Consider the following 22,038-nt stretch of genomic DNA (forward strand, 5'->3'; position numbering starts at 1 on the left):
TTGATGCCTACCCAATGCCAAGGATCGATGACCTGCTGGAACAGATTGGAGCAGCAAAGTTCATCACCACGTTGGACCTGTGTAAAGGGTACTGGCAAGTGCCCCTTGAAGAGTCGAGCCGACCGTACACAGCGTTCCGAACACCAGCTGGTCTCTTCCAGTTCACTGTGATGCCCTTCGGTCTTCATGGAGCTCCCGCCACCTTCCAGAGACTGATGGACAGAGTCCTCCAGGATTGTGGACATTGCAGCGCCGCCTATTTGGACGATGTGGTCATCTACAGCAATACCTGGGAAGATCATATACAACATCTGTCCCTGGTTCTTGGGAAAATCCAGCAGGCTGGGCTGACCCTCAATCCCTCAAAGTGTGAGTGGGCACGGCAAGAGACAAGGTACCTGGGTTACCTACTGGGCCGAGGAGAGGTGCGACCTCAAGTGGATAAGGTTGAAGCTATCCAGAAATGCCCTCGACCTCGCACCAAGAAGGAGGTACAGTCTTTCCTGGGTTTGGCTGGCTGGTACAGGAGATTTGTGCCCCAATTTGCAACGATTGCTGCACCGATCACGGCACTCACCAGCAAGGACCAGAGAAATCCTGTTACCTGGTCAGATGACTGTGAAACAGCTTTCAGCACCCTGAAAGCCCACCTGTGCTCTTCCCCTGTTCTCAAAAGTCCAGACTTCAACCGACGATTCCTGGTACAGGTGGATGCCTCTGCAGTTGGTCTTGGAGCAGTTCTGGCCCAAGGAGATCCAGGAGAAGAGCATCCAATTCTGTACCTGAGCCGCAAGCTTCAGCCACGTGAGACCAGGTATTCCACGGTGGAGAAAGAGGGCCTGGCCATTAAGTGGGGATTGGAAAGTCTGCGGTACTATCTACTTGGACGGTAGTTTGATCTTGAAACGGACCACAGAGCTCTGACCTGGATCAACTCAATGAAGGACCACAACAGTCCCCTGACCAGATGGTATCTTTCACTCCAGCCGTTCAAGTTCACCATCCGACACCGATCGGGAAAGTCCAATGTGGTGGCTGACTACCTTTCCAGGTTGCCGCACATCGTCAACCTCCGGGAAGAGGGGGATGATGTGACGGAGCGGCTCCGTCACTGACTGCAGTCAGCGCACACACGCTGACACACACTGACACACGCTGACACACACACATCCGCCAAACTTTTCCCTCTGCCAGTGCGCCTATAGTCATTCAGTAAATCACACCATCATCCTCCTTCCTCCTTTCCCTCTCAGTTTCATAGCGCGATTAAGGGTGCACACTTGAGAGCTCTATTTTTGTTTTTCATACATATATATATATATAGAGTCATAGCAGTATTACCGTTGGTGCGTTTCATATGCGCGCCGCTGTGTCCCGTTTGGGTGCCAAACAGAGTGGGCCCAGTTCCGCATTCTAAATAGGCGGATGTTCTCAGCATATTTGTCTCATGTTCATTTAGGACTAAAATAAATTATAGGTTGTGCATTCATTAGGACTCCTAGTCAAAGAAGCTACAGAATCTGTAGATTAATCAAACCCTGACATTCACATTATCCGCAGACACTACATGCCGTTATTAATGAAATGAACATACAATGTGTTAATTTCTAATTAGCAAATGTTAGCATGCTGATGCTTAAAGGCTTTATATGTGATTTTTTGATCCAGCAGATGTCGCCCTTGAGCACCAGCATGAAACCAAAACAACTCGCGCTGCATTGTTGTGTTAGCATGCTAATGCTAGCAATCTTTATTATGCTTGTATCTTCACACTGCATGTAAATTTACCTGAAATGAGCGTGATCTAGAAACACAGTTAATCAGTGAGTATGTTATTCTTCTTTTCTCTAGTCCCTCAATTAAACAACTTTTATACACGAGGGGAGGAGTCAGCCGGCCGTCCTGACGATGTAAACAAAGTGAAGATAGGACTCTGAAAACTCTGAAAACATCACAGACAGTGGGACTCGGGTGTTACACCCATTGTAGACAGTCATGACTCAGAGTTATTTTCAGAGGATATACTTGATTTCTATTATATTTAAGTGTGAAAAATCACATAGAAAGACTTTAACTAAGATGGTGAACCTGCCTGAACATACCTGTTTGAGACAGTTCACCTGAAAATGCTAACTTGCTGATGTTACGAACATGTTGCATTTCTGTTTGCATGCCAATGTTAGCATTTAGCTCAAAGCACTGCAGTGCCAGAGATAGCTAGATGTTGAATTTGATGGCAAATATTTTAACTCTCCCATGATGAAAAAATATATCAGAAGCTGTTTATCTTGGCTGGCAGGCAGCCACTTTTCACATCCAGCATGCAAAGCAAGTAAGTGTGCTTGTGATTTAGTGCCTTACTGATGTGACACCACATAATAACCACTTAATAAATCTTTGCAGACTTCCAGATCAGCACATTTGTTTTGAGAGTCTTTAAAGGTTTCAATTACTGATAGTTATGACTGATATATAGCAACATGCATGAAGATGAGTCAGTCATTCCTGTATGGTTCACTTGTGGCTCATCATTAAATAAAGTCGGTATTTCACATTCCATACAAGAATGGAGGATAACATGCAGGGAGACAATCATGGACTATGAGCAAAATCCTCCTCATTGAGCTTACTCTCTACAGTAGAGGGACAGATTTTAAACAAGATGCCACAGTCCTCTGGTATCCCTTTGATTAAATCATTATGTCCTGCATGGTGCAGAGTTTCACACTTGGCACTTTGTTTTTTTTCCCAACTCATTAAGAGCACTTGTGTTTTACCTTTTGATCCATGCCATTTTTCTCTTATTTTCTGAATTAGTCCCTTGTTCCTGGATTGACCGCATCATTTTTATTCTGTCTTCTGTGCCTTGAATGAGGTCAACCACCAGACTCCCTCGCTCTGCTCTCTGGTCCCCTCCATCGCAGTGCTCCAGCAGCCAAACCACAAGCCTCAATTACCCAGCATTCCTTTGTGAAGACGAGAGAAGGTTTTGTGTAGCGCACTATGAAATTAACATTCATAACAAACCTCACAAACCACACAACCATCTCAGAGACTGCACAGTTGCAGAATTTGACCATTGAGAAAGGCAGAGCTTCTATTGCACTCTTATTCCTCTAGGCTTCTGTTTTTAGACAAAGGGCAAGAATGACTTTTGAAAACACCAGCATCGATCCACTAAGCCAAAAGCAAAAACAAAATATTTAGTATACTTGAATTAAAGACTTAAATATGTCTTGGAATTTCTTTGTCATATGTTTCAATTAAAAAAAAAAAAAACTCTCTAAATTCCAAAATAAACAGACCACTTTTTCAAACAGCTTAAAGTAAAGAACAAAAATAAAGAAGTAACAAAGTAAAAAAGGTTCAAACAGGCTAACTGATATCCAGACAGCTGCTAGCAGTAAGCTATTGGTGGCACTACTTCCTTTTCCTGCTAGCCTAAATAAAACATGTTCATATAAAAGTTACTTGTTATAAAACTGAAAATGTTTCACCTGTTCATGACAAAAATAAAAGTGTTAAATGTTTTGTTTTCTGTGACAAATATACTAAGACAGATTCATAATGCATAGACATGGATTTTAATGTAGGCTATGTTTCACTTACAAATCCTTTCCAAGCACAAGTCAGACCATCTTTAGTATTGTCACTTTTCAACAACCCATGATGCATTGCATTTGTGTATACATTATGTACTGTTGTAGCCTGTAACAGCATTTTTTAAAGGCAAAATATTTATTGTACATTGTCATTTTGTACAACACATCTTATCACAAACGGTTAAGTGTCTACAAGGGGTTAATGAGGGATCAAAGAAACCTTCATACAAATTGTGGTTTTCTGCTATAGATCATGTTCTGTTAATTCCATGAATGAAATGTACGGGTTGTTATTATGATCATTTTAAACACAAGAGCTGAAGCAATTCATCCAAACAACCTGTCAGGGCAAGTTCAGTATAACCTCCTTTTTAACCATGCTGGTGATGAGTGGTGAGGTAATGTGATACTACTTCTTTATATTTTCATCACCTGTGTCATTGCACTGGAATTCTTTCCAGCTTTATTGCCTAATCCGAGCGCTCAATTTTAAAAACCATTCATTGCGCTCTATTATATAAACTATCTTAAATGTTTTAGCCTCAAACACATTTTTCTTTTTGGGCTCTTTTGGAACTGAGCATGCTGAAAGAGGGAGCTGGATGATGTTAAACACTTTGTATATTTATACTTTAAAGATTAATTATCATCAGTACGCCAAGGTACATGAGCTTAATCAGTGTGACAATGTTTGTGGCAATGTTTCAAATTAGCACAGGGATTTCTTAATAAACACTGGATTAATCATTATTTTGTCAGTCAGACGACATTAATAAAACCAGGGCCTAATTTCCCTGCTTTCCTGTGCCTTTCTGTCTGTCACATAACTTCATCAGGTAAAGACACTTCACACTAAACAGCCAAAAAAAAAAAAAAAAAATCACTTTTAAATACGCTTTACAGTTTGAAACCACCAGTTACTATACTTCCCAAATACACCACAATACCAATGCAATAGAATGCAGATTTCAAAGCAGCACATTGATTTTTCTGTAACCTGCTGTCATGCTATTACAGCTTCGCTTGCTCCTTACTCGTCTGTGCAACTAACTTTAGAACAGTTTTGAGCTCGTTGAAGAGTAAACTCCCTTTAACTAGCATTAATCTTGTGGAAATGTGACATCATCACAATTTCTGTACACACTCTTCAATGCTGGTCGGGTGGATCGCAAACTTCAAGTCGCATCAGATGTCTGCACTCGTGTTTCCGAGGGCCTTTTTAAAGAAACTGTCGGACAGGATGGAGTAGTGATCAGAGGGTGGATGAAGATCTCAGCATCATGTTTACTGCGGGCGCTCATGTACTGACTTCCTGACAGAGGATTTAAAGTAATAAGCTCCTCTGCATCAAATGCTCCCCACTGTTTTTCATCTGAACGATTCAGATTCTTCATACAATCCAACAAAAGAAAATCAAATGACTGAATGCGTTTGTAGATTCATATATATTTTTTTTTAAAGATTTGGATAAATGAGACATGGCGATAGAGTGCCTACTCTTCATACATACAGACATTAAAAGCACTGATGGATGTGGAGTGGAGCGATTCCATCTGATGCATTTTCACATTCATTAATCCGTTTCCTTCTAAACAGGCGTGAAACATGCATGAAACACGTCATTTGAAAGAAAAACAAAAAAAAGGATTGTAGTGACGGCATGATTACAGTATATGGTGGCAGATGCATAAACTTAATCTCTTTCCCTTTTTTGCATTTAAAAAACTATTTTTTTCTACTAACTTTGTCTTGCCTTAAAGATGGCTGAGCACACAGATCAAGGTTTGCAAATGCTTTTTTTTTGGTACAAAATGTACGGTGTCGTTTGGTTGAAATAGGTAAACCTTCGTTTTTTTTTCATTAAGGATGATGACAATTTTATTCAATAAAACAAAACACGAGGCTTCTGGTAAAGCTCCACAGAATCAGTTTAAATGTATCATCATTGCTTCGCCCATGTGATGATCAAATATGAGGTTTTCATTTGGGTTTATAGATAAAAAAACAGCAAACACTTGACCTTAAGGGCAGTGTGCTTAATGTGCGCAGGACTCCCTTCAGAGATAACAGTACTTAACTTTGACACAGAGCATAAAACTGCATCTTACAGCTGAAAATGTAAAACATACATAACATGAAGTTGAAGCGAACTATGTTGAAAATATTTCTGAAAATTGACAGAAAAAATAAAACCCCATCACAATATATATATTTATCCCAAAGGCACCTTAGACAAAGATATATCCCTGGTTAAATGGATTTGGGATTTTTTTTTTTAAAAGGAGAAGGGAGACAATCTTCCCCTCAAAAAGCCTATAACCACTGCATGGACACACTAGGTCTCCACAATAAAAGGCTACATTAAAGGACTTCTCATTGCATAAACTCTTCAGTAACTGATTGTCTAAAAGCCGGACTTTTAGAAAGAATGCAGTTCTGTCAAATAAAAAGATTTTACTCATATCATTTCAATATGCATCTTATAAAAAATGCTCTTTGTCTTTCCACTTGAAAAAAACTTTGTACACTACACTAACCCTGCAGCTCCACAAAGGTGTAATGTTTGAAAGACAGAACATGATTAGGGGAAAATCTCTCCTCATGCAGATAATGTGTCAGGGTTTATGCTCCAAAGTCTAGAAGTGGAAGGTTAAAAAGATAAAATATGTATGACAATTGAACAAACAAAGATACAGTTTGAAACAGCGATCATGAGTAAAAACAGAGTCCAACAAGTTCTGACCTGCTTCTGCAAAAACAATCCCCCTGACATGCTGGTGGAGGAGGTTATCTTCCCCTCCTTTCTTTGTAGCCTTTCCCTAAACTTCAATTCATCCCAAACTACCAGCCCAGTCAGTAAAAGTGATCCACTCCAGGTGCATCATCATTATCAAAATCATCATCATCATCAAGGCTCCCTCTTTCTCCTCCTTTCATCCCAAGTTATGTCTTCCTTCTCAGGCTGGACTGTCTAGCTCCCCCTGCAGGCAAAAGGCTGGAACGACTGTATTCCTAACCAGATGAGGGGTGGGGGGGGGGGAGGGGGGAGAGATGGTGCCTCCTGTTCCGCCGAGGGGTTAAAATTGGAAAGTTGCTGGGATTGATAAAACAGGTTAGTGAAGTGGGTGCAGGGATCACACCCTGCTGGTCGGGTGGCAGTGGAAGGTGCAGCTGGACAGGTGGTCAGCTGCCCCGTCAAGGTTCTGCCCTCCTTCACAGCACTCTTCTGAAAAGAGAGGATGTACTCGTCACATCACAGCTGATTGTCTATGTGTTAACCTTCATACTGCTGTGTTTATGAGGAAAATAAATAACTCCTGTACCTGAATCTTGACCTGTCCCCAGCTGGAGACGCCTCATGTGACGAACCACTGCTGTTGCATTGAATGCTTGCTGCAAAGGAAAAGACAAAAATGCAATTAAGACTGTTGACTTAAAAGGACCAGCAGCAGCATTGAGCTATTGGGGGGGTTAGACCCAACGAGTACTGTTCTCAATAGTGAGATCAAACAAGGCAGTACATCCAAAGGATGTGATTGTTTTTATTGTAGCTTAACTTTTCTTCATGTGCACTTCATGTCTTGCATCCAAGACAAACTACAAGTCTGACCTACCTTCCACTTGCTTTTAGCAAAATTCTTTTTGATCTGAGCACTGACTGACTCATGGATGTTCTTTTCCAGAGCAGTATCTCCAGCAATCCTGTCAAACAGAAGGGGGAGGAAACATACTGTAAGAGTGGACTAACCATAGACTGTGTATATCAAGATGAACTACTAAAAGTTGTTTAATTGAGGGACTAGAGAAAAGAAGAATAACATACTGTACTCACTGCTTAACTGTGTTTCTAGATCACGCTCATTTCAGGTAAATTTACATGCAGTGTGAAGATACGAGCATAATAAAGATCGCTAGCATTAGCATGCTAACACAACAATGCAGTGCAAGTTGTTTTGGTTCACAGCTCTGTTCACAGATGCAGGACTCTCAACCGGATAATCATAGCAGAGGAAGAACGCAAGGTGAGAGAAAACGTATCAAAAACCTTCCATAAATGTGAGTGTCATCTCTAAACAGACACTAGAATCTGTTCTGTGGTGGACTGTAACGACCTGAGTGATCTTTGACATTTTATTGGTAAGTTTACTCTGGTTAGCGGAAGGGGTGTGGCATGAATCCCGCAGTTTAAACAGCCAATCTCCCTTTGGCCTACAAGGTATTTTGGCTTCACTTGTGTACAACTGGAGGAGATGAAGACGCATTGTCCATACTAATATACAGTACAGTCAATGGTACAATCAGTAACAGGCTAGCATTCTGTTCTCAACCAGGATTTCTTAAAAAAAATGGAAAATCACTGAAACTGGAGTCAGACAACAGAAACCTTCTTTGCAATGTGAGAGAATCATAATCGAGGAGTGTAAGAGCAGTACCAGGGGTGCTGCAGGGCCTGCTCACAGGTGTAACGTACAGTTGGGTCTTTCTGCATCAGGTGGACTATGAAGTCTTTAGCTAGAATGAAAAAGAAGGATATGACAGTCAACATCACATCAGCCCACTGTTGGAAAACAATGGTCTATTTATTTATGAATACCTAAGCTACAACATCAGTGTATGACTGGAAATTACATGAAAACTAATCACAAGGCGTATCTCATGTTACCAGAAAATACACTCCTTGTCATTGTATAATTTGTTTTTAAAGTTGAAGCAATCCTCGCCCATAGCAAGGAAACAGGGACACAGGCCAATAGTCAGGACGGGGGAAAATGAAATGTCAACATGCATCATTGTCTTGGCTTGTGGGGTGAACACCTGCGAGGTGACAGGTAGGGATCTGATAGAAATATTTACTGGAAACATTGAAACATCAGCTTCTCTTTGTGAGAAATAGCTGTACTCGCTCTGTAAACAAACTCTTGGGTAGGAGTTGGTCCGTGTCTTTTACTCATGACTAGCTGCAGGTGAGGAGCATCTGCTAACAAACTCTGGCGAAGGACTTAATTGTTGGAGTTATTCCCGCTGGCTGGAGCGTTTTGGTGAGAGGGAAACTCGACTGTGGTTGAATGTCAATGAGCCTCCATGCTAACAGTCTTCTTCAAAGAGAAGATGCAGGAGAGATCTTATATTCAAGTAAAAATGTTACAAGTAAAATGTTTCAGTCATTTAATTATTTCTTACCGTCTGATGAAAGATTCTTTGCCTGAGGAGACAACACTTCAGCAAATGTAATCTCATTTGTGCTGAAGTGTCTCAAGGTCATTTTACGCCACACATTTTTATTTTTTCCCGCACATGTGTGGACAGAAGAGTCTTAAACACAGATAATCACAAGCTCTGGGATGTGAATGAAAGAATTACATAACCAACAAATGTATGGGCGCCAGGTTTAACTTTAACCATCTAAAAGGATTATACAGGGCCAACCCAGGACAGCTGCTAAGCTGACAGGATGTCTAATGACAGCTCTAGCAGCTTGGACAACAATAAGACACTTGAACATTTTAAGTTTTAGCTGTGCCACTATGAGAAAAGGTACTGTACCTGAATCAGAGATATCATCCCAGTAGGGGGAATCAAACTCGTACTCAGCCTTCAGGATCTGTTCAAATAGTTTGGCATCATTCTCATCATAGAAAGGAGGGTAACCGCACAACCTGAGACGCACAGGAGAGAACAGAAGTCATGTTTCCTCACAGTTGTACAGATAATGTTCTACCAAAAGCATTTCAGAAGTCTGGAAAAATTGAAAATCTCTACACAATGAATGTAAAACCAGTGAGTCTCACAAAGAATACTCACAGTATATAAGCTATGACGCCGATAGACCAACAGTCCACAGCTTTGCTGTAGGGTTTCTGGGCCAAAACTTCAGGGGCTGAAAGAACAAAACCAGGTAATACAGAGGTCATGAAAAAAATCTAATGATGTTTGACACACAACTGGACATCATGGTGCTTAAGTACTAAACAAATGTAAAACTAATCAGAGGCAGATTTTCTCATTAAACACAGTGTGGTAACTTTACCGACATATCCAGGTGTCCCACACGCTGTCGCCATCACACTGCCAGTGCCTTCAATTTTGGACAGACCGAAGTCGCTGATCATGATCTTGGAGTCTTCATCCATGCTGTAGTAGAGCAGGTTCTCTGGCTGCCAGGAAAAAAAAAAATCAAAACCAGACATGTTTACAAAGTGATGTCGTGCAAATCATGCTAAAACTAAAACACACAAACACTTCCACCCTCTCATGCAGTCACTGCTTATATCATAATGGGATCATATGGAGGTACCGAAGGGCATTACACTGAAGTCAACTTTTGTTTTCTGTTAGCAAAGCCAAACTCAGAGGGAAGATTACAGATAATAAGAAGAGATTTTCCAGTAAGGAAAATAAACAAGGATTTATGGATCAAGATGAAAATTTTCAGGGATTTCCATTTGCACACAAACTCCTCTATTGTGTATGTGACCCTGAGCTGACCTTGAGGTCTCGGTGCACGATGCCCATGTCGTGGAGGTATTTGACGGCGTCCAGAATCTGCTGAATGAGCTTACTGGCATCTTTCTCTGTGTAGAAGCCCTTCTCTATGATTCGATCAAAGAGTTCCCCACCGGACACCCTGGATGAGAAAAGCAGAGATTTACTCAGTAAAGAAATACAAAGTTCATTATGGCGAGGACATAATTAAGATTAAGATTGAACTGAAATATGTGGAACTAATGAAAGAGCTCGCTGATTTGCCTATACAGCATGAGATGATGGTGGCATAGGAGGAGTAGTGAGAAAAAGTGTGAAAGGCACGGCGTAAACATATTATTCAGGGAAGTATTCATGAATAAAAAGAAGAAGAACTGACTGATGAGGAAGTTATATCACAGGGACTTTGTTCAAGGAATGGGACTCTGCTTGTTATTACACTAAGTAGCCACTAGATGGAGACCTCACTCTGTGTCTGTGTGAGCCTCCAGTATTAACCATGCACACATGTTTAAGGAAAGCAGGATGGAAAGATGGAGAGGGGAAAAGAAGACATGAAGGAAAAAGGGCAAATTTTAAACACAAAAATCAAGAATGACTGGAGCCTGTTCGTGTTGACTTGACTAATGTTTGCTGCTCCCTTTACTTGGAAACAAATTACAAAAAGAGCTGAAACTTAATGAACTTCTCTCGTTGGATGCTTTTAAGAGGAAGTTAAATGACTTGGAGGCGGATACATCTGGCTGTAGATGTTCTTCCTGATGTGTTTGTGGATGATTTTTGATAAACATTTTGCTGTTCGGATTTGTTATTTGTGTCTTTTAATGTCTAATGTATTTTGTATTTGGAAGATTGGGTGCTCGTTGTCCGTGTGAAACTCTGCTAATGTTTTGCTGCCTGTCTTGGCCAGGACACTCTTGAAAAGGACATTTTTAATCTCAATGAGTTTCTTTCCTGGTTCAATAAAAATAAAATAAAATAAATGTTGCCATGAATATTTAAATCCATTAATATGGTGAAGCACTTGGTTATGAATCAGTAGAAACACAAAACTTATTGCAAGGACACACAAAAACTATTTTAGAAAAAACAAAAAACAAGTTTCTCTGGAATCCAATAACTTAAGAATAAGAATTTCTCTTCATCTTTACCTTGATGTAAACTCTCTCTCTCTCTCTCTCTGTGTCTGTGTCTAGTTTGTCTGTATTCAAATGATTTAATACATAAATGATTAATGTTTTAGACTTGGAGTCATTCAGTTGATTCTGATCCATCTCCTAACTCTTTCTCTCTCTGCTTTCTTTGACATTTCAGTGGTAGAGATGGGAGGGAGGTCGACGGGCTAAAGGTGTGAGGGTGAACTCCCCACTGGTGTTCATGAGAAGGACAGACTACAGTGTTAACTTGTGTGAATGTATGTGTGTGTTACCAAGTGAAATTAATGGCATGTGACATGCAGTGTGTCACACTAACAAACCAACAAAACAAGCCCACACATGTGAATACTCACAGTTGCATGATAAGGTAGAGGTGTGATTTACTTTCGAATATTTCTTCCAGAGAAACAATGTTGGCGTGTTTTATCCTGCGAAGAAGCAGAGCAGACAGAAACAGTCACACAGTTGGTTATTTTTTATTTACACATTGATATCTCAAGATCTTCCTCATTAGGTTTGTTTCGGGACGGGCGGTGTGTGACCTCTGCCCTACAGTCACATCGTGTTTGTTCTCTCTGACAGGAGAGGAGGCTATGCTGTGTGGTGGCATGCAGCTCTGTAATTGGCTGCTCTTTGTGATCTGCTGCCCCCTGAGACCCGTGGGTGCAGTGACAGAGGTGTGAGAATGACTCACTACAACTAGATTGCTATTGTACCTCTCTGCCTGACCAGTGTGTACTGTCAGCGTACCTGCATTACATTCAGTTCACCTTCCATTGTGATCCAAGATATCGAGATCACCCAATTAAGTGGCCTGTAAGTGTTTTTATATTTTACATTTTTAAATTCTATGTTATATATTGTAATAGCTTATACTGTATTATTTAAGTTGTTGCTAGTTCTGTGTTATTTCCTTGTTAATTGTTTAGCACCAATGCACCAAGTCAAATTCCTTGTATGTTTAAAATGTATTTGGCAATAAACCCTGATTCTGATTCTAAAAAACCCTGTCTCATACACCTTCATTAACACGTACATATTGTATTTTATGTGTAAAATGTACAGTATAACAAACTGGGTGAAGGGTTACATCAGCTTAAAAATGTAATACATGTCAACACGGCAAACCTCTTCTTATTACCGATGATAGTTTTTTACTTTCTCACCCAAATTGTAATGCATAATGAGAAATTATTTTGAGTTTCTGTTGGACCTGTTTTCTTAGATTTTGTCTTTGAAAAACAAAAACAAACTCTCTGTTTTTGTAGAATGTAGAATAAAGCATTTAGTGCTTTTTTAGAGACGAGATGATACGCTACTAACATGCTAACATGCATGCTAATGAGCAGCTAGTTAATGATTCATTTCTTTACCCCACAATATAAAAAGAATGACCAAAAAACTACAGAGTAGATGGAAGTGTCATGTTGGTTTCAAACACCCTCTTTTAAAAACATACGAGGATTTAGTGCTGGTTTCCTTTTTTATGATGATTAATGTGGAGTGGCAAATTCAACCTCACCACCTTTTGGATGTCCATTAAAAAAGTGTTTGTAGCATCGATATTCTTCTAATTGGTTGTTCTAGATTAAAGTGAACTACTTTCAGACTGGGCTATTTAGACAAAGTTAAGTGCATTGTTTTAGTGTTGATACATTTGGCCTTCTTTGTTAAAAACAATAAAAAGCAAAGAACAAACAATAATACAAAACAAAAAGTGTTTTGAAGAAACACATTACTATATTTCTAAAAGGGAAAAAGAGAGCGGGAAATCTTTTTGCTTTGTTATCATACCAAAGCTCAGATATAAATCAGTAGCCAGCCCTAGATCCATGATGGTGGTGGTGTGTGGGTGTGAGATTGTCATCAAACAATAACACGCTCTTAACAGCTCTGATTCTCTCAGTTTAAAGTTCTCCTCTTGAATGGGCTTTAACATTGTTAAGTGCATTTTCTTTCTCATGGGCATTTGAAAAGCAGATATTGAAATTATTTAAAACGTTTATGTTTTATGTCTCCTGTATGACGTCATGCAGTGTTTACATAGATATTTGTTTGCTAGCAGTCCTTGGGCCCGTTTCTGTAAGAAGGTTTTGTGTAAACTCTGAGTCAGTTAACCCTGAAATGAGGGAAACTCTGGGTATTCCGTTTCAGAAGAGGAGGTCACTCAAACCCGAGAAAGAGGGATAACTCCAGCCCGTTTCAGAGGGAGAGGTTACTTTACCTCTGAGTCAGTTACTATGGTAACTGAGTCTGTGAACCTAACCTGTTCGGGAGCAGGTTTTCTTCAATGAACCCTGAGTTTCTCTCGGTCTCCTCCCTCTTTCAGAGCCAGAAACGCCATTTCATTTCCTCATTCTTTCATTCAGTCCGTATCACGCCGTGTTAGTGAAGATTCACCAGTTGCCTGAATAAAAATCCAGGTTGTTTTATTATGATATGTTAGGATAAAACGTATATAAAACAAACTATTTTATTGAACATGGCGTGTCTTTAAGTCGGTATGAAGGGGCTGCATTACTCTGTAGGGAATTAGAGCCTAGGCTACATTAACGTCGGGAGATGTTAATTTAATAGGGTTAATTTATAAACTAAACAGGATAAAGGTGAGAGGACATTCAGCCTATGTGTGTGAATACAAATTTATGTTGAGGATAAAGTTAATGCAGATTCAAATAAACGTTAACTATAATGAAGTTAACTATAAATCTATATGAGCCTCTTATAGTATTATATTTCATTTTTAGCTGTTTAAAAATCACTTTTCTTCTGCTGGATTGCATCTTAATGAAAATAAATGGTATAGGTTTAATAGCCTATCATTCCATCAGTTTTGACCTGCAATATTTTAATTCTGATTAAATATTAAATTAATAGACTTTACGTGTTGACGTGAGCAGCTGTTTTCTCTTACACCACTTTTCTCTCCTGTGTCGCTACGCTGCAGCAGTTTTCCTTTTTTTTTCCTTTCTTAAAACCAGTTCATATTCGCCGTAGCCTGTGGCCACATGAAGATACTGATGTATTTTGAGATGGTTAAAGTAGGATCTCTTTTTTGTCACCTGTTGCCATGGCGAATTGTAGAATCGGGGCTCCATTCATGTTCGTTAGTCGTGTTCAGAGTTGATTTAACTAATTCAAATCAGCTGATCTAGAACCGAAAACTTAGAGTTTCCCATCTGAGAGTAAATCAACTCAGAGCTCATGGTTAGACTGAGGGTTTGTTGAACCTTCTTTCAGAAACGGGCCCCTCATCCTTCACCGCATACCATTGCATTCGTTGGTAAGTGACTGCCACTAAATGTTGCTCAGTGGAAAGCCGTACTTATTTCACCTCAGTACCTGGACTCCTGAACACACGCTGAAAGCATGTTCAAACATGTTTAGTAGACTTTAAAAGGTAGACAAACAAAGATAACACAAAGCCAAACAAAACAAAGACAACACAAAACCAAAACCAAACAAAGACGATACAAAGCTATTTGTCTGCGCTTCACCTGAGGTAACTGTGTATGTGTCAGTCTGAGCTCATGCTGGATTATAGCAATGACTCTTTTGCAGCTTGTCACAATGCATGGACACCTTCATTCATCTGCTTAGCCCAGTGTTGAAGGAGGGATTGACCCATTGAAGGGTGAATGAGGTATTAAAGCTGCTGAGGGAGCAGACACGTGTGACAGCGCATGAGTCCCAGCGTGCTCTGTTACACACAATAACAGAAGGTCAAATAAGCAGTAAAGGTAACTGCATTAGATTCCTGTGCAGGTGAGGTCGAGTTGAGAATGACACCATGGCGGACACGGTGGTCATGGTGATTGTCAGAGAGCTGAAATGTCTATTGAGGGCTGTGTGAGTCATCTTGTGACCCCTGTCAGCAGCCCTGGCTCTCACAGCTCATCACAGCACAGAAGTTAGCGAATTAGAGAGCAGAGTTCCTCCTTACAGCAAGTAATGACTTCATCTGACATCGGGGAGAAACTCGCAGATTAACTCATCCTTAAATCCATATTCTGTTGAGTTTCTCGGATCGTTACAGAGTATTGATGGAACCTTTTGGAGAAATGCCAAGCTGTCCCCGAACAATTAGGAGTCAAATAAAGTCCTCTACATCTTCTTTTTTTGTTTGTTTGCACATACCGTTTTATATCCTCCCACAGTTGTGAAACTCATTTGAGAGTTTATCATAGATGAATGTTGGCTCTTTAGAACATCTGTAGGACCTTGACGTTAAATATACAGAATGATACATAACATCAGTTTAATTTTCCAGGAAATTGAGAATGGAAATCTTATATCCCACATCTTTAAGAGGCAAATGGGGGCAACAAAGTCTTTTTTTTTTGTTTGTTTTTTTACATTGATCTTAATGCATCTTGTTTTGACTTACTGTGCTCCCAAGGCACTTTTTAACGATGGGATTAATGAGCTGCCGGTCTTGAGGCCAACATTAATTGAGACATTTCTAGCTCAAAAACATGATTCTGCTAGGTAATGCATCCATGAGAATCCATTTATATTTTTTAGGTATTCAACAGCAGCTCCTCTTACTTGCAGGGCTTCAAATGACTATGTGGAGCGTGATGATTCACTTATTTACTGTGTTTGAGTAAATCCTTTGGTGTAGATGAATCAGGAAGAGGATGAACAGCCAGTTAAGCAATGTGATGATACTCTATGACTACATTAGTGTATATCACACTCCCATTAGGCTGGGCAGCTGTTTTACAAACATCTGTTTTTAACCATCAGGAGTCAGGACAGAAATGAGTTGACTGATGATCCTCCAACAAGACACTTATCTCTGAATGTGCCTCAAATTAAACGTAGCTATTTAACACACACAAAAACCTCTTACTATATATATTTACTGCAACAAAGGCTTTACAAGGGCTGGAAAAACAAATAAAAAATCATTGAAAAGGGGGTGTCGGTGACGCAGTGGTTAGTGCGCGCGCCCCATGTATGGAGGCTGTAGTCTTCCAAGCGGGCGGCCCAGGTTCGAATCCAGCCTGTGGCTCCTCTCCTGCATGTCATTCCCCACTCTCTCTCTCCCTGATTTCAGACTATAGCCACTGTCCTATCTCTACAATAAAGGCACAAAAAGCCCAAAAATAAATCTTAAAAAAATTCAAATAAATCATTGATAAATTCACAGAAGACAGGTTTATGTTAAAATATATAGAGGTTATTAATTATTATAGGTTATTCATACTTAAAGTTGATTATTAGTCCAGCTGATGCATTAAAAATAACAGCAGTGAAGACACTGAACTGAACCTGGATAAAACAAAGGGATGTTATATATTTTCAATCTGACAGCATGAGCCTTGCAGGCTGAACCAGAAGCCTATGAAGTAAAAATATAACATCATTTGTGCTTGTAATCACACCTACTCAAAGCTGCTCTGATGTGCTCCTGGAAGTGTGATTTATGACAGCAAGAGACAAAACTGAAACTCATACTACGAAGTTAGACCCTGTCCAGAAGCTCCTGCCGAGGGGGAGACGAGGATGAGGAATTGAAATAAGTAATGAGTTTGTACAAACTTCGACAGAGCAAATAAAACACGACGATCCTGTCCAAGTTCACCTCCGTCTACTCCATTTGAACAGACTCTGCTCTCATTCCAGCATAGCTGTATCATCGCTGTATATTGGCAAGAGTTGTGTCTCCTGTAACCCAGGCAACAAGAGTGCTAAAAATAACTTTGGACCCGATGTAGATCAGCCATATTCACCATGGCCTGTGATTCCCCACATCGAGAGATAGGTGTGTTTTAACCGCTCAACAATCACAAGCATTGTCATTGTCTCCAGTTTCTGTCTTTTAAAAAAACAAATTAAATGTATTTCGATAGGTGAGAGTGCACCTTAGCATATGACACATATTAGGAGAAAAAACAAGGGTAAGACTTTTTAAATCTGCGTTTGTTTTTCAAAAAAAAAAAAAAAATGTGTGAATAGATAAATAGTTATAAAAACCTGCAACATTCTATCACCTCAAAACAACGGAGGTGAATGGTATTATGCTTGATTTAATGATGTTCACACATTACACAAAAAAAGGATCTCATTCTTGGGGCCTTTCATGACGTATTAAAACAAATTACACAAGGACTATTTCTTCAGAAGAAAGTAGTTTCATGGAATCTCCTCAGTAAAAAAGCTGTGGTTTTCAAGATTAATCAGAAAAAATCAGATTACCTTTCCTGGTTTACGGTTAGATGAACCCTGTTCGGTTACAAATGTTGGCTGAATGTTGAGTAACTGACTCTTCCTTCTGTTTACTTTCTTTTTTATCTTCCATTTATAAAGATGGAGGCGGGAAGGGTCTTGTTTTTTTATTTTCATTTTTTGTTCGTTTTTGTTTTGTTTTGTTTCTTTTGTTTGTTCTTCCTTTGTTTTACTGTGTTTTGTTTTGTCCTGGCTTTATGGAGAGGTGAAGTGTACCTCTTGTGTTTTTGTTTGTCTATTGGGTGTTACTATAATAAAAATAATAATAATAATAAAATAAAAAGATCAGAAGATCAGAAGTACAAGCTGTTTTTGAGCTTTCAAAAAGGTAACTCAGGCATCACACAGGGAATGTTCTTCACCTTAATTGTATTGTTTTTGACAAAACTATCTGGATCACTGGACACCGTTTGTTGTTTATTTAGAGAAAGATGTGATGACATAAATATTTGAAACTACTGAACTATAATGGCGAGCAGATTATATTAAGTCACACACATTTTTAACTACCGCCCGCAAAGCATAAGTTCTTGTGTGCACATTACCCGACCTAGAGGTTTTTCAGGCAACTGTGAGTGCACGAAGCGGCCCCCGGGAAAACACACTTGGGCAGAGCAGCTCTGCTCTCAAAGATGAAACCTGCTCATGCAAATCAACCTGACTTTACACACATTTGGGGGGGGGGGGGACTTGGTTGGAACTGGTCTCATTCAAGCTTGATTGACAGTTTTGGTTACATGAAGCCAGCTGTTGGGCTCAGTGTAACAGTTTATCTAGCTGTTAGTTTCAGTTTATCTTGGATAGGGTGACAAGATGCACAGTGGGCTGTTCATTCAGCCATTGCCCCTGTGTGAGGCAAACATTTTGCAGCAAATGGAGCTGCATTTAAAAAAAAAAATGCTCTTCAATACGAAGGTTAGTTCCTCCTTTCAGCATTGTGAAATTCCATTATCCTTTGTTTGTTTGCAACCACTGCTACAAAGAAGGCTCACCAATAGTAACGTCATGTACTTTGATTCTGCTCATAGGGTAAGTCCATTGCTCTTGTCCCTTCATAGATTCCTGCACAACAAAATGTCACCAGGCCTGCAGGACTGAAAGCAGGGGCCACTTCTACTGTCCTTTCTGTTTAAAGACTATAACAAGACAGCAGTAAGCTTCCTGCTCACAACGACCATACTGGCCAACTTCCTGTATCTGTGAGGATGTTTGTCTGTGTCTGTCTGTAAGAAACTATTGTGTTTGTGTACTAGTGTGTGTGTGTGTGTGTGGTGTGTGTGTGTGTGTGTGTGTGTGTGTGTGTGTGTGTGTGTGTGTGTGTGTGTGTGTGTGTGTGTGTGTGTGTGTGTGTGTGACTGTATGCAAGTGTGTGTATGTCTTAGGTATGTGATAGTGGAGTATATGGATCAGGACATCCATTACTAGAGATGTTCTAGTTCAGGAGGAGGCGAGTTCCAGGTCTGATCTGGGGACCACCACAACCCCAGACCAGAACCAGAATGCTCTCGCTCCTGAAAGACAGGACGGTACACCCCTACCTGCCACCCTACCAGGAAGCCAACGAGTCTAGTATTAGGCTAGTGTCTGCAAATCATCCTTAGAACTTTGATCTGGACCGTGAGAAAATACTTCACCGCTTTAACTTTATTGTGGGGAAAATGTAGATGGTTAAGATTATTACTTGCATTACTTGATAAATAAAACAGTGACGCTACCAACAAACAGCTGTTAAACCCACTTTTTGTAGTTCTGTTATGAACAACACTGCATATAACATTATAATTATCATATCACTTCAGTATATATTATTAATGGTGTATATGATATGCTGTTATGTGATACAATATACTTGATACAGTGGTGGTAGTCTTGAACCATGTGGCTAGTATTTCAGATGCAGATCAGGTGTGTACAGTAGTTACATACAGACTGGCTTAAAGATGATCGAGGTATAGTCCACTTACTTGTGCAGGACTGCTATCTCATTCTCAATGCTGTTTTCTTTTCCCTCTAACGCCTTCTTGGGGATACACTTGATGGCCACCAATCTCTGGGTCCTCTTCTCCTCAGCCAGGACCACCTCGGAGAAAGCTCCCCTGGAACACAAACACACAGGTCAGTCAGTCAGACCTCAGTCCATTTCTCTTCAGTTGTTTAGTTATTAGATATCTCTACATGCATCTGTGACATTGTGGAGGGAGAAAAACAAAACCCCTGCTTTGATGTTAAATTGGCCAAACTTTAGTGATAACATGGCTGCTTAAATGTTCTGATGGTGAGTGATTCAAGCCTACTGATGCTGGAATTGTGTTTATTTTTAACTTCAGCCTCCTCAAGCTTTTGAGTTGCAGCTGATCCAAGTTTTCACAGAGGGAATATCTTTGTGGGATGATTAACGAGGTACCAATGTTGCAGTGTTTCAATGTTGATACATTTAAAATGTACAGTTTCAATGTGTGATGCCCTAATAGAGTAGTAATATTCACTGTATATGTTGAAAACAGGATACCCACAGAAAAAAATGTCAAACATTTTCCCATGACCCATTCAACAGTAGAAGCAGACATTTCTTATGACCTCTGGTGTTTTGGATGAGGTCCAGAGATTTTTCTTCACTGAGATCCGAGGCAACACAACAACTATAATGACCCACAATTTAGGTTTCCACTGAACATTACACCAGTGCAATGGAGGAAAACCTGTACAAGAAGGATGTGAAGCTAACATTAGTAAGTTGGATATGGCAGAGCTTTCAGAACTACTTTCAATGTGCCGTGTGAGCTGAACATGTCAAGGGCCCGGTCTTCAACTTGTCTAGTAAATCAGAGTAATTCACGGATTTGAGGTTGCTTATCAATACTTATGTGTTGGTTGATGTGAAAACCTGCTGATTTGACTTTAATGTTTTTCCAAGAGAACATCTCCACCCACAAGGCCCACTACCACAACAGCTTTTTCCCTGCCGCTGTGAGACTTGTATCACAGGACATTCACCCCACACCTCACAGACTAAATGGACAGCTGACCACAGTGCAATACAAGTGTGCAATATTAACCTTAAAAACAAAAAACTGTATAATTATATAATGTGAAAAATATGTGTGCAATAACCTCAGATGCAATAAGAGATGTAGAAAGTTAGAAACAAGAAAACCTATTTATATTTCCATTTCATTGTACAGTGTTCCCATTTGTTATTTTTTGTATTATATCTTTGCTTTAATACAGTTTATAGCTTCTGTACAGTTTATTTTAATTTACTTAGCTGTTACAACTTATTTATTTATTTTTATTTTATTTGTACTTCTACTTCTACTCTTTTTTTTCTTAGAATTCTTTTTTATATATAATGTTAACTTTTTTGTAGAAGCTGACTCAGGGAGAAACACACAAAAATTCCAACCTGTACTGTCCTGTACCTGAGCAAATGGAAATAAACATCTATTCTATTCTATTCTGTTTGAATCTACAGCCTTCTCCAGGCTGAACGTTTGTTAATTACAAGGCCAATACATGTTTTTAATATTATACTTTTACAGTAAAGCCTTTTAGAAAAATTGTGCTGCACTGGTTTGATATTTTTAAATTGCATTACTGGTAAGTGTTTGTTTTGGAAAAACTATTATTTAACCAATAAAACCAATAAATGTTGGCCGTATTGAAATGTTCCAGCATATCTTTGTTTCCCCAAAACATGTGGGTTTACTGGTGTTACAGAAACGTTTAGAAGCTGGAATATGAACCATAACTGAAAATAAAGTCATACTGGTGTCTTGTATCAATATTAGGATTCAAACACACAAAGGCTAGACAGGCTGTGAGTGGCAGGTTGAATGTCAGCTGTCACTTTGTGCCTAACAGTCTTTCTTCTGCCACATATAGCTGCATGTGTGGGTGGAGAGGAACCATTACTGTCCAGTCATGAGGTTTGCTGATACTTTATCAGGAAGGGCTGAATAGTTCCCGTGCCAATGAAACCAAAACGAGAAGATATTTAGATATCACAACTTCTCTATGAATTATGTCCTCTTCAGGGTGAAGAATCTGCTGGCTACAAACAATACATCTTTTGGGTACATTCAAATATATAAAATAATTTGTATCTCTACAACTGCAACATTAAAACTTACAAACTGAAACAGTAGCACTCAAAATATTGGAAGGTTCACCTCAAGCAGACCCTCAAGGTGCTTTCACAGGAAAACAAGAGTGTGTTTTCTATTGGGTAACATGCACACAGCACTTGTACAAGTTTACTTTCGTGTAAATGTAATGAAGTTGCCCTGTGTACACTTGAGACTGCTGCTGTATTTACAATTGCTCCCTGAGCAAACAACTACGGTCTGTCGGTTTCTCCATCAATCAACATGCCAACATCTACAGTTGTATTTTGTGTAGTCTACTTTCCTGCCTTAATCTGGAGATAAATAAACTCAATACATGGCTAAAGCATGTACAAAGAATGATATGACAAAACTGATATTTTAACCTTAAAGCTATGAAAACTCTGAATCCATTCCCTGATCAAAGTAACATTTATCCTGAGAGTGAAAACTTGTGGA

General features: G+C 39.6%; 1 protein-coding gene across 5 annotated transcripts in view; it reads right to left on the bottom strand.

Annotated features, from left to right (window-relative positions):
• Positions 1-3,565: 3,565 nt before the first annotated feature.
• camk1b (calcium/calmodulin-dependent protein kinase Ib) overlaps positions 3,566-22,038 on the bottom strand; it is a 37,314-nt gene continuing 18,841 nt past the window's right edge. For 4 of the 5 annotated variants that reach the window (XM_061042029.1, XM_061042027.1, XM_061042030.1 and 1 more), the window contains 10 exons: positions 19,441-19,572; positions 11,596-11,670; positions 10,089-10,227; positions 9,631-9,757; positions 9,405-9,480; positions 9,147-9,259; positions 8,036-8,114; positions 7,217-7,304; positions 6,926-6,995; positions 3,566-6,828 (listed from right to left, as the gene is read on the bottom strand). In XM_061042029.1, coding sequence (XP_060898012.1) covers positions 6,737-6,828; positions 6,926-6,995; positions 7,217-7,304; positions 8,036-8,114; positions 9,147-9,259; positions 9,405-9,480; positions 9,631-9,757; positions 10,089-10,227; positions 11,596-11,670; positions 19,441-19,572 — 991 coding nt within the window. In that variant the 3' untranslated portion in view covers positions 3,566-6,736. The remainder of the gene's footprint in view (positions 6,829-6,925; positions 6,996-7,216; positions 7,305-8,035; positions 8,115-9,146; positions 9,260-9,404; positions 9,481-9,630; positions 9,758-10,088; positions 10,228-11,595; positions 11,671-19,440; positions 19,573-22,038) is intronic. The other variant, XM_061042028.1, reaches the window with a different exon arrangement.

This window comes from Labrus mixtus, chromosome 7, assembly GCF_963584025.1.
Source record: "Labrus mixtus chromosome 7, fLabMix1.1, whole genome shotgun sequence".
NCBI lineage: Eukaryota > Metazoa > Chordata > Actinopteri > Labriformes > Labridae > Labrus > Labrus mixtus.